Source organism: Pararge aegeria, chromosome Z, assembly GCF_905163445.1.
Source record: "Pararge aegeria chromosome Z, ilParAegt1.1, whole genome shotgun sequence".
Taxonomy (NCBI): Eukaryota; Metazoa; Arthropoda; class Insecta; order Lepidoptera; family Nymphalidae; genus Pararge; species Pararge aegeria.
This window is the reverse complement of record NC_053208.1, coordinates 6230894-6248154: the sequence shown is the minus strand read 5'-3', so window position 1 is coordinate 6248154 and position 17261 is coordinate 6230894. Positions and strand designations below refer to the sequence as shown.

The window sequence follows — 17261 nt, the reverse complement described above, 5'->3', positions numbered from 1 at the left end:
ATAAAAAAAATCATTCAAATCGGTCCAGCAGTTCAGGAGGAGTCCAGTGACATACACACGTACAGTAGAATTATATATATATAAAGACTATATATATACTTAGTTACTATAAGTTGCCAAAAAGTGTCCGTGAAAATTAAATTACAAAATGAAAGGTTTATGTTAAAATCACATTTGCTAATTTTACATGAAATGTTACTAATATTTACTATTTTATTAAACAATCAACATATATAATCTTGTATGTAAAAAAATCCTTTTATTTTCTGCTATTTTTTTATAAGGTACTACAATATGTGTAGATCAGTCCGTATTAAGCGAAGAGTTATGCAGATGATATAAACATTGTTGAAATTGGCGTGACGGAAAACTGTTTTAATTTTAACCTCACGGTCGAACGTATAAGTACGACGATATTGCTCCGAATTTATGTACAGGCCACATGCATTCGCACCCTGCTGGTATTATGAGAGTTTTCGTTTCCCAGCAGTCACTGTAAAGGAAAAGACAAGCATGGGTTAAAAAATTGTTACTTTTAGTCGATATTATAATTTATCGTAGTGTAGCCAAGGGGTTAGGAAAGTCCTCACTTTCGGAGGGCGGAGCCGAGCTCAAACGAATAGCTTAAAAAATAAACGAATTATGTAATAAATAACAATATTATGGGTGCGGTAAGATATTTGGTTAACTAAGGTCGGACTCTGACGTGTGCCTGCCTGATTCTCACATGCGCCTAAGTTTTGAGTATCCCTTTTCATTCGTCTGACGGGGGTTACACCTTGGAGACATCGGTAAAAAAATCTGGTATCGTATTTTGTAAGCCGACGTCTCCGCGAGTTCCTCTTTAGTACAGCAGGGTGCAGTGGATGGACTCAGGGGGTAGCTGCCCCCTAGGCGCGCCAAGGGTGTTTCTGCTCCACCTATCTTGCCAGCGGAGACTGGTTGTGATAAAAGATATTTGGTTTGATATACTCGTAATTCAATTTTACCGGTAACAATACCGGCATTTAGCATATGGATTTGTGATAATACTTAGTATTAATATTATATTCAGAAATTATTAATTTCAAAATTATTATTACTTGTGATAATAATTTTGAAATTATTATTACTTGTGATAATAATTTTGAAATTAATAATTTCTGAATTTTCGTTGATGGCCAGGTGAAATGTTTCGGCCTTGACTATTTACCATTTACTCTACCGAAAAGGACGTCTCGCCAAGAGATTTATCGTTTCAGTACGATGCCGCGTAGATACCAACTAGGAATGTGGGTTTAATATGCCAAGCCCCTAACAGGTCAGTTCGCTATCGTCTTCAAATACAAAATCAAAACAAATGAGGTACCTATAACCTACCTTGTATACCGTCTCCTGGTCAGGTGTATTGTTTTGTTCCACTGTACACACGACAATCCAATACTTGAACATAACTGTAAAAGATAAACATATTGATTTAAACAAATAGGTTAACCAACGCAAAATCTTATTTATACTGTTTTTCTTGTATGTGGAAGACCCAAAATTACCGACAACTTTAGCTGCGCGACCCAAAATTACCGACAAAGTTGCAATAGGCGGGAGGCACATAGCTAAGCAACGGATGGACGTTGTGGTCCCAAGGTGCTCGAATGGCAACCTCGCATTGGTAAGCGCATTTTGGTCGATTTCAACGAGGGGGACAGACTAAATCAAGAGCGTCGTAAGGAGCTGCTGGACACAAGCGGCAAAACACCAAGGAGTTTGTAACTCTCTACCAAATACCTACTCGTATGCCCAGCTGTAGACGTCTATCGGTTAATATGACGATGATGATGATGATGTTAATTACATTTTAAGCTCTTTTTTTTCGGAAGGATCATAGCTAATCTATTTACTTTCTTCGTGGAAAGTAACCTAACTACATTATGGCTGTAACAGAATGACTTATCGAGCGATGGGATCGAGAGCGAAATCTCACCAGGAGTTTAGCTCCAGCAGGGCTAGCACAGGCAGGGGACAAAAATTATATCCCCCGATTATACCACTGACAAGGTATATAGTTAACATTACCACCTGCTAGAGCTCGGGAACCCGGAAAAGGTAATAGATGATTTTTTTTTTATTATCTATACTTATAATAAAACTTTAACTGGAAGATTTCTGTACATTCAATATATTTTGAAAATTTTGACCGGGGCATGCTTTATAATCGATACTGACTGCAAAACAGATTTTTATTTAATTGTCTGTCTGTCTGTCTGTCTGTCTGTCCGGGCATCACGTGAAAACTATTGAATGGATTTAAATAAGTAGCTGGTATCCCGGGTCAACATATAGGATACTTTTTATCCCGATAAAAAATAAGTTTCCTCCGGGAAATGGGCTGAATTTTTTTATCATTTTTACTTCATATCTCCGTTAAATTTGCACCGATTTTAATAATTATTTTATTATTTGACAGTGTGTACTACCAAGCATGTATTGTCTAATTTTAATGAAGATCTGATGAATATTTTTGGAGATCAAGGACATAATGCTTCACAGATAACAGCTATTCGCATAAACAATATCTGAAAAGAACTGTCTGACCAGTCTCAGCTCCTCCTATCACTTACAAAAAATAGTTATCGTTGTCGAATCGAAATCGCATTGTTAGTTGATTTATATGCTAAAGGTAAACGAAGAACATTTTTAAATAGTCCTTGTGTAAAATCGGCAAACTTTTTCATCACCTCTCCCAAAGGAACTGAGCTTAATTTCGGGACAAAAAGTATCCTATATTATTACTATTACCTCCAAGAATATTTTTCCAAAGTTTCATGATGATCGGTACAGTAGTTTTTGCATGAAAGCTTAACAAACAAACTTACATTCACATTTATAATATTAGTAGGGATAGGTATTATTTCTATTACCTCCAAGAATATGTTTCCAAAGTTCCATGATGATCGGTTCAGTAGTTTTTGCATGAAAGCGTAACAAACAAACTTACATTCACATTTATAATATTAGTAGGGATAGGTATAATCATCGGGTTTATCACAGACAAAGTGCTGTAATTCCCTATTTCCTAACACAGGCTTCCTCACGTTGTTTTCCTTCACCGTTGAAGTGGTGATATTTTAATTACTTAAAACGCACATAACTGGGATTCGAACTCGGCCCCCCAAAAGTGAAGTCGAGCTCTTACCCACAGGCCCAATTACATATATATTATTTGGATATCATTTGCACTTCTGCGTGCTCGGATAGTTTATAATGCTGTTATGAGAAGATAATTTTTTCTTGTTTCCCTGGTGAGAAAATTGTCTCCTGCCCATGCTAGCATGCCAGGGCTAAGAAATCGGGGGGGACCTTGATCTTTGGATGCCTCATGTGGCGGCACTTTTTGGACTTGAGTTTAGTCCGAACGCACCCTTGACCGTTATAAGAACCTACGTCTTGACGCCAAAAATCGTTGGTCGGAGTTAAAATTAATTAAGCAAAGGTTGTACTAATATACAGTGGCGTGAACAGGATTTTTGACCAGGGTATGCATAAAGAAAGGAAGATGGCATAAAATGGAAAAATCCTTTGCATATACGAGTTATACAAAAAATTAAGGGAAGGCAGTGTTTTTGTGCATGTATGAAGTGCACGCCACTGCAGATATATACCTTACAAGGTACAAGCTGGTTCCCGCGTCGTAACGTATTACGTAATGTTAATTTGGCCACGCCGATACTTTATTCACAGTTGTATACTACTTTCGTACGTAACGTAAAATAACTTTTAATCCTGTTAACTCGAACTCATCTTGGGTTTGTATATCCTAAATAAGATAATTTTTATCCCAAGGTTCCCAAGCGCGCTTGGTCTAAAAAGAGCCCAAAATAAACTTAGCCGTGTTGTCGACCTTCTGTTTGCCGCCTTTCCGAATGGAAACGGTGGCGCCACGTGATAACTATCGCGAAGTTTTACGAACGCAACCGAGGCGCCATCATGGAAAACAAGGATTTCAAATCGGAGGAAGATGGGGTTGATGCGTAGACAGAGAAGTAAATACTTTACTTCTCTGTCTACGGGTTGATGACTTTTTGCTGAACTGAAGTCTGTCAAGCGATAAATAGTGCCGGAGCATATTTATTTGTCAATCGAGTTATTTTTTAATCGCCAAGGCTTTACTCTTTATAGTATTAGCCTAGAATATAGATCGAGATATAGGAAAGCGTGATGTTCCGAAAGTTTTCGACGGTGACACGGCCTATTGCAGACATGCTACATTTATTTGGATATGCGAGTATTTGGCAAATGCTAAGTTTTAATATATACGTGCTTTCAGGAAGATCCCGAGCACAGTATTCAAAATTTGTAATAAGTAGGAAGTTTTCTTAAGCGGACTAGAAAATCTGATCGACTTATACTTTACAGGGCGGACTTTCGATAGCGTGTTCCAGTTTACTCATCATCCTGTCTAGCGCCATCTGTCGCAGCTACAGGGAAGGAAATCTGGAACGAATGGAAGGGCGAATGAATAGATAAGGACGTTGGTGGCCGTACTTCGTGGTGGGCGTTTATTTGTAAAATCGTGTTTGTACTCATTTAGATAACTTTAAAAGTGAAACGTGACCCAAATATACATTTTCATACCAATCATTAAGGCCATTTCCGAGGCTCAAGAGATATAGTAGAGCTCATCCGGGGAAGTACTACTGGCTTAGTGTAATGAATGTACCCTACTTGTTAAATAAACAATATTTTTAAAGAACGTAATACCGGGAGAAAATCGGTCCTAATAATTTTATTTCGTAACCAAATCCGATCAAACCTGGCTCAATAATTAAGTTTAGAGACGTACTAAAACAAGGCATTATAATATAAATACATTTTAACAGTTTAATTTTTCATATGATGCTTTAACGTGGTAAACCGTAAACCTTATATAATTCAATAACGTGGTAAACATAATATGATTCTAATCTGTTGTTTTATGTTAGGCTGGGTTTTAGGCCTGTGGCATACTAGTCCCCGCAGTGAGCCTCGCCCTGCCTTGACGTCTAACGTGCAGATACCCAAATGCAAATCGCACTGCTTTAAGTTACACTGTGTCCATGCGCTGTCTAATTTTAATACGCGGACCGCACCGCTAGAGGTACACTCTGACAAAGTGTCACTCGTTCTTTTAGGGACGCCAGTGGAACGCACTGCTATAAGGTTCACTAGTGACCATGCGCTGGTTACATTGCTCTGCATTTCTCTCACAAATTAATGCATAGCAATAGGTACAAGGGCATTAGAAAACGGGGTCGACCAAAGGTACGATGGGCAGATGAAATAGAGAGTGTGGCTGGCGAGAACTGGCTTGAAAGAGGGCTAAACAGAGCTGAGTGGCAGAAAATGGAGGAGACCTTTACCTCCTTTAGGTCCTTGGTTTCATAACTCAATTTGTCAAAAAAAAAATTTTTATCTAACGTAACAAATTTGCAAAAGCTTATATTTATTATGTTTTTTTTTGTTTATATTTTCAATCAAGGAATAATAAAAGGCTTTTTTTTATTTAAAAAAAATGGGGGGGGGGGGGGGAACTCACAATGGACTTGTTTCTAGTCCGAGCTCGGGTAGGAGTCCACCGTTGCGATGCGTGAGTTGGGGCTCGGAATTACCATTATTTCACTAAGAGATATTGGTACCATAACCATAAAGACAAAGACTTCTTCCTGTACTAAGAGTATGGCGTGAGACATAGTGAATCCACTCTGCCGTTAAAAGGAGATATGAATGCCTGGAGTAGGGAGATGAAGTAGAACATGCTATGATGAGGTGAAGAAGATATTACGTACTAGTCTTGTGACCTTGTTGCTTCTGACGCTCTAAAAGTCTTGAGTTATTATAGTACAACAAGCTCTTATCCTCTGGATTATCATGTCATGCCAGTATTATTTAACAAATTATGAAACCTTACGCAAAGATCTTTGTTAGGAACCAGTTGGTTTATTTACATTAGGCAAAGCAATTATTTTTTCCAGCATTGCTGTGTTCCTGTCTGAAGTACGAGGTGACCTTTGTAATAAGACCCATGTGCCTCAGGCTGACTGAAACGGGGCGGAAATTTGAAGCACGTGTTCTTTGTATGGCCTACAAAATGTTGCTTTATAGACGATGGTTTCCCACTTATAATAAGCTGGGCCATCTGCTTAGTCTGTTAGTTATTAATATTTAAAAAACAAGGGATGAAATAAGTTTTACTTATGAATATGAACTGCTGGTCATTTGAATAAAAAAAGAGTAAAAAAAAAGTGGATCGTCTGGTGGGAAGTTTTGACCGTGGCTAGTTACCACCATACCCTTATTCTACATAATATTATGTTTGATGTTTATGTGTTAATTAGTTTATGCTTGAATATGTATATATGTATGTATAGTATGTAATAGCTATTTTAACGTCTGTTCTCGGGCGGAGATCGCTATTAAGCGATAAAGCCGCCTTTTGTATTCTACTTCTTTTTTCATTATCTGTTTTTCTTGTATATATTCTTGATGTGGTGTAGAACTAAAGATTGATAAATACTAATAATAATATACTCCGACCCACTGCGTCTTTACTACTTTGGAACCTAAGGGTCATACCATATAGTCATCAGCATTCAATTCGTCAGCAATTTAGCTATCATATTATTACCTACTGAACATTATTGCACTATTGCGTCACTATGAAACATGAGACGTTGTTGCAGCTTCGTCTGCAAATTCGAAGACTGTAGTTTTATCAGTAGGTAAGTAACACTAAGTAAATGATTTGCATAGAGTCGAGCATCGAAACACTTTAACGCCGGAATAATAAAGACCTAAATAATAAAATTAAATCCAAACCTTTATTCAAATAAACGCACATAGAAAGATAAAACTTTTGACATTGTAGTTAAAATATAACTAAAAGTGTATATAATGAAAAGAAATTCGAATTTTTCGCGAAGTAGGTATATCAAATTAATCTTAATTTTCATAATATATCATGGAATTCCGCAGTGACGCCTGCTTCTATCCAACATAATGACATGCGTAAATTTTTGGTCGGTGAAGTTATCTTATAAAGTATAATAAGTATTTTGACTTATCTTTATTCTTATGCTTTGAATTTAATGAACTACATCCTCATTGTCTTCTAGAAATCTTTTAAATTAGAAAAACACGTTCTGACTGAGTTTTGGTAGCATACAGCGTAAGCCGCTGGAATAAGAAACTTGAAATTTGACAGTAGTTTCCTTTTATGACGTACTTACTCGCTTAGAATTGATTTTGACTGTCATAGTTTCTGGAAATTCTACTCCTAAGGAATTTAATTCCTTCAATGTTTCAATTGTTATAAAAATTTTAAAGTTATTTATAATTTATTGGTCTTGGAAAGCTTCGTCGTATAACGAGCGGCACAAGATTTTGGAATTCGGGAATTTCTACAAAATACCTTTAAAACAGAAGGGCCACATCAGGATTCGCACTCAACAGAAAAATACCCGTGCAAACTAGTGCGTGCGCTTATCTACCGGGCAATTAATTAAGAACGTATGTTCTTTATTAAAGAAACGTCATTCATTCATTATTGTATGCAGTGCTCTGTGTCCTAAAACAGTGAAAACGCCCCGCGCACGTCTCACTTTACACCCGCGGAATGTTGCTCACAAACTTTTGCCCATTTAATTCTGACTGAATAACATAAACAATATATAAACGGCTAAACCGATTTGCTTGTGTGCGCTTAAATTGGTTCCTGGATGATGGCGCTTTTTAATTGGACTCGGTGGTGCTGCTTTTTGTAGGGCACTGTATTATCATCATCATCACCAACATTGACGACCACTGATGCACATAGGTCTTAAGTAGAGAGTTCCAGAATCCACTATCCTGTGCCGCTTGTTTTCAGCGGCTCCCAGCGACTCAATTGATATCGTCGGTCCACTTCGTTGGGGGTCGACTAACCCTGCGTTTACCGGTGCGGGGTTTCCATTCCACCAACTTAGGACTCAAACGTCCATCGGTTCTCCGAGCTAAGTGCCCCGCCCACGCTGTATAGATGACATTAAAGCAACGGCATCACGCCGAAACCAATTAATGAATTAAAAGGACAATGAGCAAGATTCAAGAGGTAGGTCATAGTATACTTTGTATCCCGAAAATGCACAGGGGTAGAGTTTCGGGAAGGTTAAAAAAGAGTATTTTTATACTGCTAATAGCTTGCATCCTGGAGGTAGACATAATATAATTAGTTTTTAATTATTACGCGATTCTTTAAAATCCTTAACAAAAAAAGGGCAATGTCGCGAGCAAAAGTTCGTTTATATATAAATAGAAGAGGAAGATACATTTTACTCGAAATTTCAATAAATGTCTAAGAAGACCTCACTCCGCGTTATGGGTAAATATGACGGTTTTTCAATTTCATCTAATCGTGTACGGATGTGTGACGGTGATGTGTACGGTGTGCGGATAAACCGGAAAAATTATGTTTTAAGATCATAAACAACATATTTTCTATATCTTTCTTACACTGCAAGGAATGTCATAAATTTTATGACAGCAGGTTTATGTTGATAATGCCCTTTCCGAGGCATGGCTTAAGGGTCCCCGGGGTGGGGTCGATAAATATGTGATGCCCTTATAATCTGGTTGTGATATTCACGTAACAAAGGTTGCTTACCTGATCTTTATGTCCGACCTCGTCGTCGGAGGATATGTTGCACCGAACCTCCTCATAGTAAGCTGGCCTGTATTCGTATTCATTTGTGTTTAGACGGTGGATGGTCCTGTTTACTTGGCAGATCCGATCGTGTTTCTGTAAAGACAATTTTTATTAAACTCTCTAGATATAAAGCACATCAAGAATGGCACATTATTTTCATCAGAAAAGATTTCATCCAGGTTTAATAATTATGAAAGTTTTGGACCAAGGAGTACCTACCTGATGGTACCTTTCTTAAAAAGTGCCACACTGGGTTCATAAACCTGAGGCGTAGGTGCTTAGCATCATTTGCCTGTTATTACACTGATCACCATGTTTAAAGACCGGAACACAACAATACTTCTTTGCAGCATAAATATGCATGGCGGTAGTACTTCCCCAGACCATGCTATGTCACAAATGGCTCTAGGTACTACGCTACGATTTAGTTTAATTATGTACTTTGTTTGGATGAAGTCTGTTGTAGGCAAATTCTTAGATCAGTAAAGATTCGGATGCTTAAATGCAGTCGGTTTCGAGAATCAAAACACTGAATAGTACTTAAATAAAACTCTTAAGCCTTGTGTTAAAGCTCAAATTAATATCTCACGACGGAACCTTGACGGGCGGAATGTTTGTAAAATGTAAGCTAAGAGAAGGTGTTTTCACTGGTCGTATCGTTTGAAATATTATTAGCATTCCTCACATTTTTTAATATGGCATTTTTACTAAACTGAACTAAACTACATAACAATCAATCAAACTTAATATTTATAAATATGCCTATTTGAATAAAGAAAGTTTTATTGAGTCCCAAGACGATATTGCAGTCAGCTAATAATATGTGGGGATGAAATTTTATAGTCTGTTCTCTGTACCTAATATATGAGCAAAGTAACTAATGGAGAACACAGACCACGATCATGCAACCAGCTTAGATACTAGGTGAGTGAGACAAGACTGTTTAGCGCGATAAAAAGAGTGATGAAGGTAATGAGATCAATGTACGTAAAAGGTTTGCAGAATTAGTGAACAAAAGTGGCCACCATTTTTATGGTCAAGGCTGTTTACGCCAATCCAATATAATTAATTCATCTTAAAAAACTGAAAAGCTGTAGTCTCGAGCAACAACTGGTGTATAATATAATACTATATGTGATGGGGATTCGTAAACTCCACACTTGGTTCGGCCAACCAACAACCAACGTGGGTGTTACAGAGTATTGGTTATGTAACTCTGGCCAAACAAAAAACCATCACGTATTTGATGCTCAACACTCGAAGCGCCGCGTTCTGGGATTAAGTAACATGTGTTTCCAGCTTTACGAACCTGTGATGATGTATGTCTCATGCCTCGTTCACGTGAGTTCTCTACGGATTCAGTATATTCTGGCAGAACCTGTAACCGAAGAACTATTTAATAAGGGGATTTTATATGATTATAAATAACGCCACTATGGACCTGATAAGAAGGTTAAGACTCACTTGCTTCATCGGCAAAGGGAAATATCGTAAAGAAATCTGTATGCCTGATAGTTCTACCTAGTGTTCTCAAAGGCGTGTGATGTCTACCAATCCGCACTTGGCCAACGTACGTGGACTATTGCATAAATACTTCTCAGAGTGTATATTGTATGTTACGTATGTTGAGTGGATACCCATGCTCTGTAGTGGGCCGATAATGATGATGCACTAGTTAGATACATTACTTTATATACTTCAATGCTTCGACCTCTATATAAGATTCTAAAACAGTAAGCTTATTGCCATCATTCAAACTAAAAACACCCAATGCCATAGTTACCATTATATCATCCAAACTGATAATATCATGTTTTACTGAATTTCATTACAACACTCCTGTGTTTTTTTTTCGATTCCTTCTGCGCAAAGGGTTTCACACGGATTTCTTACTGCTCGATGCGTGGCATGTGTATGAATTTCAAAATCGTCTCATCGCTGAACGCCACAGGCCGTAGAAAAAACTAGGTTATTTAGATCCCCGCCATTTAACTTCGATACTTTTATTGTTTTGTGTACGAAAAACATATTTTCACATCCGACCGGTACAGAGATTCAAACAAAACCAAATTCTTCAGCATTTTCATTAGTTAGCACACTAGCTTATGCCCATGACTATGCCCACTTTTTTCGGCTTTCGGCAAACACAGCAAGTAGTTGATTTTCGGGATGAAATGACTTAAATTCTTCCAATATCCTTCTCCCGGCAACCAAAAACAACTAATCAACTATTTATGTCTCTATCTATATTATATCTATCTTTTAAGGTTGATACCAAAACCGGTAGGATGTTGATAAGTTTTATATATATATAAAGACATAATATAATAAATGAAGGAAATAAATGTAAAGAACTGTAAAAACATACAAACCTCAGTATCGTCACAATCATCATTTAATCTCGCTTTAGCCCGCTGCAAAAGCCCTTGTCGGTTCCTCTCTAACCTCCCCAGCACTGAGTTAAGGACCTTTTCAGAATTTGGGATTCCTAGAACTCGCTCGATGATGTCCTCGGCGACTTCCTCGCGAGTGGTTGCTTGTGTCAATATTAGGCATGCCATCCATAGGCCGATGACCTGATGGAGAACAATGTAGATTGCATAATCATGGAATCTTCAACGGCCATATGAAGTGCCCCGCCCGGGCATAGCTCGAAGAACCGATAAACGTTGTGGTCTTAGGGTGCTGGAATGGCGACGTAGCACAGTAAAGACAACATCAGGTGGGTCGCTGGGCTCCGCTGAGAACAAACGGCCCGAGACTGTGGATTTTGGAATTTCCAACAAAAGTTCTATGGTCAGCAGTGGATGTCAGTCGGTTGAATTGATGATAAAGATGAAGGAATTAAATATTATTAATCACTCTAAACAACAATATTAGTGTAACGTAGATAACATTGCACTCGCGCGAAGCCGGCGCGCATAGCCGGCGCACGTAGCTAGTAAGATATGTTTTTTAAATCAAATATTTTTATTCCACCTATTTAAGGGACTTTAATAAGTTACCTACATATCAGCCCCATTCTTACACACTTTATTAATAAATAATAGATAAATAAATATACTGCGACAGTATATACGTCGCCACCTAGCACCAAAGTTAGCGTAGCTTGTTATGGGTACTAAAATGATTAATGAATATTTATATGAATAATATACATAAATAGTAATAATATACATATAAAGCCACTGAAAAATATTAATGTTCATCACACAAACATTTTCCAAATGTGGTAATCGATCCCACGGCCTTGCCCACAGAAAGCACGGTTGCTGCCCACTGCGCCAATTGGCATACATTTAATAAACTTTAAACTACAACAATTTGAGAGAATCACTAAAAAATCTATAAACTGCCTTTGCCGGAGTGCTCAAATGTTCACTGATAATAGCGTCAAAAATTACATTTTTCATTTATTAAGTTCACACGTAAGTTTTGCCCTCAAACTGTGATTCCGAACACACACCATGAGTAGGTGCAACACATCATCTTCCTCGTCCATCAACTGCATACATCACAATTGGGAGAATCAACTTTCCCCTAGGACATGTGCCTAAATCTAAATGCTTTAAAAAAAATTAATCTAAAAACTTTATTATCTATAAACCAGGGGTACATATAAAGAGGCAACTCAGCACCATAAGATAAAGTGAGCTTGTCTAGATCATGTTATTGTTATGAAACTCGGACGACTGTATTAATTGTAACTAGCTACATGTGCTCCAAAAGCAGGTATGAATTTAATAACACAGTTGAGAGATGTTATGAGTCATGACGACACAGGCTCGTCTCATCGTTTAGTTGATTAGTTGCGATTGGCGTGCGCTGCGACTTTGATTGCCATCCGGACATCGCAAGTGCAGGATACCAGATGTAATAACAACCAGGTACGTCTTTTAATTTTATTTTTTTTAACGCATCGAAAAATAATACTTTTAATTAACCTGGGCTTATGACTGTCACTTAAAGCAATATTACTTTTGTAATTGTTAGCGTTTTGGTTTCTAAGCCCTCTTAAGTAATCCTAACTTTAGGGATGTCAATATATGTCACAGAAAACTGAAATTTAAAAATAATATCTCTTCGTACGACAGTTTTAAAGCCTTGCAATTTTCCCCCGGGGAAAGGATAAAGATTGATCTCCCCACACAGCTTCATCAGCTCTCCGAGCATTGTCCGAAAGTTCAAATAGTATACAAATAACAGTGTTATAAGAAAGGGGGGTTAATATTTTCCCTCCCCGGTTGAATTCATCCCTTGAATATGAATATAATCGTGGGATCTTATTTTTGTCTATTCTAGCCGTGCTGGGAGCTTATTACTTTCCCTTCTTACGGCAGTGTTATTTTAACATTGTTTACATTTATGTATTTTCTTGTGGGACGTGAACGTATGCCGTAGAAAAATGTAATTTAAAAATAATACCTCTTCAAACGACAGTATTAAACCGCAAAAGTGTCATGTCCTAAGAACCAATGAATACTTAATAAATAGAATCAGTACCAACAAAATTAAGTTTATATATCTCTTATCTCTAATATTACTTATCTCTTTTCATTTTTACTTTTTTTAAATTGTATCACTATACACTATACATACATACTATAGTGTGTGTCAAACTTTGTGTTAGTTTCTTTTATTTTATAACGGGTCAAGAAATGAAACAGTAAATGTAACCCACCTTTATATACTTATCATAATAATAATTTTAACAGTACTCTCGAAACGGCTTTACCGTTCAAACTATAACCGACGTTAAGTATATTTCATATTCTTGTTGGAAATCTTCAGGATAAAAGTAAAACTATAGTCCTGATCATCAATATAATGTTAGTTTCCTAAAGCGGAACACATGAGACTTTTATTTAGGGCTTAGACCCACTAAGCTGCTCCAATGCTGGTTGGTGGAGTCACGAACCGTAAATTTATTGAATAATTAAGTGCCGTGTTAAATTTCATTGATTAGTATGATTGTTTTAATCAAATTATTGTGAACGGATGCATTTAAAAATTATCACTAATATTCCCTTTGAGAAATGTCCACCTTTAGATCTTAAATGTAAATATAGTTGGATATGGTTGTCACTGCGTAATTTGTTATAGTCAAGTCAATCAGTCAGTCAACGAGTCAGCTTAAAAATTGAATTAAATATTTATTTCTTGCTCTTTAGTTAGTTTTGTCTGCACTTATTACCAGTTATTGATTTTTTTTTAATTTTCAATTTACACTAGCACAAGTAATGAAGTTTCATAAGTGGCAATCTAACGTTGCGAAGTATTTCGATACGGTTATGTGCCGTATGGCTATTGTACTTTTCATTGAATGTCAACAGTTTTAACTTTACAACAATATATATACAGATATATATTTTTTTCTTTTTTCCTTTATTTTGTAATGTCATTGACAGTGCATTAACCCAATATAATAATTAAAATATTGCTTGTTATGGTTTCAAAACAAATTTAAAAATAATATAATATTTGGTAATTGTAAAAGGTATGTTCGTAACATGTATATTATGTTTGTGTATTTGCACGGTATATTTACGGATTCACTTGGGTGACACCCACTACACTGTACTTTGTCGAGCAGTCAATATCAGTCATATCAGTACGTACAGTATATACCTACCTACAGTCTAAGGTTATGTCAGTATGTAGTCAAAGTCGTAACGATGCCCAAACTAGATATTAGAAATGCGAAAGTGAATTTGTTTGCTTGTGCTGATCTAGGCAATGATCTATAAGAGTTAGCTTGCATCCTAGAGGGGGTAAAATGGATGAAGAGGCTGTTAAAAGAGGACTGTACTTGCCTAGAAGATGCATATTTACTCTTGATTTCGAGGTATTCACATTAAGGTGGTGGGGAAAACGGAAGCCGGAAGGACTTTTTAGAGTCCCTAATGTAACGTACAAAAAGTTAATAATCTTAACTTTGAAGTAAAGTTAATCTGTAAATTTTGTATGGGTTTTGAAATTTTGACTTTTGGTTTCACTTATAAAATTACAGAAGCGTGGTACTTTACCTACATGAAAACTTACGTTACGTTGCTATCTTTGTGGTACGATTCAGAAATGTGGAAACAAAACGCTTCATTCGTGTTCATGGTAATCAATTACGAGATCCTTCGGATGCCTCGTAGTTCGACGATAACAAGGTGAGTGGAGAACTAGATCAAATGTCATAATTAAGACAAGAGAAATCAATTTCAATAAAAATAAGGTTTTTTTTAATCTTTTCTTTACATAGTATAAAATAAAGTCGCTCACGCTGTGCAAACGCACACAACAGATTTCAATGCAGTTTTTAGCAATAGATTATAGATAAACTGATTTAATAGAAAGGTTTATGTGTAGTTAACGTGCATATTATTGTAGAGAAAAGCAAAGAAATACAAAGATTTGCATTGGATAGAAGCAGGCGTTACTTTGCGGAAATCCACAATATATTATGGAAATTAAGCTTAATTTGCTATACTCTGCGAAAAGCAGTAGAATCTGTATGTACAGATTCTCCTACGATGTCACACGTCTCCTACGTCTCCTACTCCTATACGACGTCACATTAAAAATCTGAGTGAAAATTAAGCTTAATTTGCTATACTCCGCGAAAAGCAGGAGAACACATTTTGTGAGCTAACGAAACAAAACGATTTGCAGTAAAAATGAAAATTAATCACTTTAACCTGCCCCACGTAAGTTTTCATCCCGCTTACTGAATACAGACTGACATGATATAAGTAATCATAAATTTAATTTTAAATGTCAAACATGTATTACCTGGTTTTTTTTAATCTCTCATTATTTGCTCTTTTCTGTAATCATTCTGTATAATGAAGCAAGACTGACTTTAGCAGACAGTTTATACTAAATCAGTAGACAATGAATAATTGGACTGTTTTCCACTAATTACGCCTAGGTATTTGTGATTTGTAAAAGGTACCCTATTGAAGTTAAAGTAGGTCAATTTCAAAGTTTTTATAGTGTAATTTAAATTAATAGAAATAAGTAGTTACATTGCACCCGTGCGAAGCCGGAGCGGGTCGGAAGGAGCAAATAAAATATTATTAAATATTAATAACAATATTAAAATGTTGGTATTCCCTGCAGGCTCAACTCTGCCCTCTGGGTTACTTACACATTCAGTCAGAGCTAGTCGTTAAAGCGTGTCCAGGACCCCTTAGGAGTTTTAAAATTGTGATTGACTTTAAGGTCGAACTGCGAAATTATATCATTGGATCCTCGCTTTGTGACGTGAAAATGTACTACCATATCCAATCCGCGATTTTAACGCATCCGTTCAGTTGTTTAGAATGCAAGAAACGGTGAGATATTTGTTTTGAATTTGTTTTGCTGTGTAAATCATAGTGGTGTATGACTTTACTCGAATTACCTATGTTCTTTTTAACGAGGTCTCATATTACAAATGGTCCGTGCGTATGTATAGTACTTCAATTTAATTCAATTAGCATTTCTTTATTGCGAGCTTGGGTTACATAAACAGGTTACGGATCTTATTGTCAACAAAATAATATATCATAATAATTTGTAATGAAATGTTTTTGTAAGAATAATATATAAATACCTAATATGTATAATAGTATATCTCAATAAAAATAATATAATTAAATTATTCGGTCAAATTAGGTGTACGTAATAATTTTTCAGGGAAAACGTACTTAGAATGATGATATCGACATGAAATTTGGATGTTTACCAATTGCAAATGAGTAAACAAAAAATACTTTCTCATTTTATTAAGAAGTGATGATATTTTTTGTGTCGAGAAATTTTTGTGTAAAACTGAAGAACTTCATAGATTTAATAATAGTAGGTCGCTATAACAGAATAAAGAACATACAGAAACCTTATACACAACTAATATTGAAGCATCAAAAACCACTCCACTTTAGTAGTGTTTCTCGAACAAACGGTGAGTCACAAACACAAACAAACTGTTCTTATTTCTCTAAACGTTCTAAACGTTTACCATAAAACGGTAAAATCGAAAAGAGTATGTTATCCAGCCACATTCCACGGGTGTAAAGTAAGACGTGCGTGAGGCGTTTTCACTGTTTTTAGACTGATTTGCTAAATGAGAATTCTGCATGTTCTTAATTCTGTGATCGCTATATTATGTGTGTCCACCAATCCGCACCGGGCCAGCCTGGTGGACTACGGTCTAAACCCCTTCTCATTGTGGGAGGAGACTCGTGCCGTAGTTTAGTGGGCCGTTAATTGGTTGATATGAAGATGTTAATGATATATTATGTTGTTCGAGTCACAGCACGGCTACCACGGGCAGGAGACATTTTTCTCCAAGGGGAAATCGCAAAATTAAATCTTTTCTCACACTTGTATCAACTCGCCGAGCATTGGCGCACAAGTGGTAATAATATCCAAATAATATACGTTTAATAATAAACCGGTAAACTTTTCTTATACTCTATTGCCGTGGTTTGTCAGGTGGACACGTAAATTTTATTTTTTGTCAGGGAATATAATTTCTGCCTAAGTATCATATAAGTATACATAATATATGCATGTGCTGAGGGACTTAATAGTT

The 17261-nt window shown here is 36.5% G+C and overlaps 2 protein-coding genes across 6 annotated transcripts in view; one reads left to right on the top strand and one right to left on the bottom strand.

Moving 5' to 3' along the window:
- Positions 1–245: 245 nt before the first annotated feature.
- Positions 246–16391, bottom strand: LOC120635987. 3 transcript variants are annotated; one of them, XM_039907206.1, is made up of 6 exons: positions 16375–16391; positions 11068–11271; positions 10005–10073; positions 8654–8788; positions 1360–1433; positions 246–493 (listed from the first exon to the last, which is right to left on the bottom strand). In XM_039907206.1, exons 2-6 carry the CDS (start codon positions 11254–11256, stop codon positions 388–390), a joined length of 573 nt encoding a protein of 190 aa, XP_039763140.1. In that variant the 5' UTR covers positions 11257–11271; positions 16375–16391; the 3' UTR covers positions 246–387. The 3 variants fall into 3 exon arrangements, with proteins under 3 accessions (XP_039763140.1, XP_039763139.1, XP_039763138.1); XM_039907205.1 differs by lacking the exon at positions 16375–16391 and adding an exon at positions 12100–12373; XM_039907204.1 differs by lacking the exon at positions 16375–16391 and adding an exon at positions 12162–12373.
- Positions 12514–17261, top strand: part of LOC120635986 (serine/threonine-protein kinase OSR1-like) — a 53174-nt gene continuing 48426 nt past the window's right edge. The window contains exons 1-2 of one of the 3 annotated variants that reach the window (XM_039907201.1): positions 12518–12582; positions 14706–14853. Coding sequence is in view for 1 of the 3 variants with exons in the window: in XM_039907199.1 (XP_039763133.1) it covers positions 16009–16020 (12 nt within the window). In the remaining 2 variants the exon portion in view is untranslated. Of the gene's footprint in view, positions 12583–14705; positions 14854–15993; positions 16021–17261 lie in introns of those variants that run through there. The other 2 variants (XM_039907200.1, XM_039907199.1) reach the window with 2 other exon arrangements.

Excerpts from the sequence above, each read along its gene's own strand:
- LOC120635987 (XM_039907204.1), bottom strand. The coding sequence starts at position 12,206 with ATGCAGTTGATGGACGAGGAAGATGATGTGTTGCACCTACTCATG. Across the intron at positions 10,074-11,067 it reads ATGATTGTGACGATACTGAG|GTTCTGCCAGAATATACTGA; the intron begins GTTTGTATGTTT and ends CTTCGGTTACAG. Across the intron at positions 8,789-10,004 it reads TGAGACATACATCATCACAG|AAACACGATCGGATCTGCCA; the intron begins GTTCGTAAAGCT and ends TTGTCTTTACAG.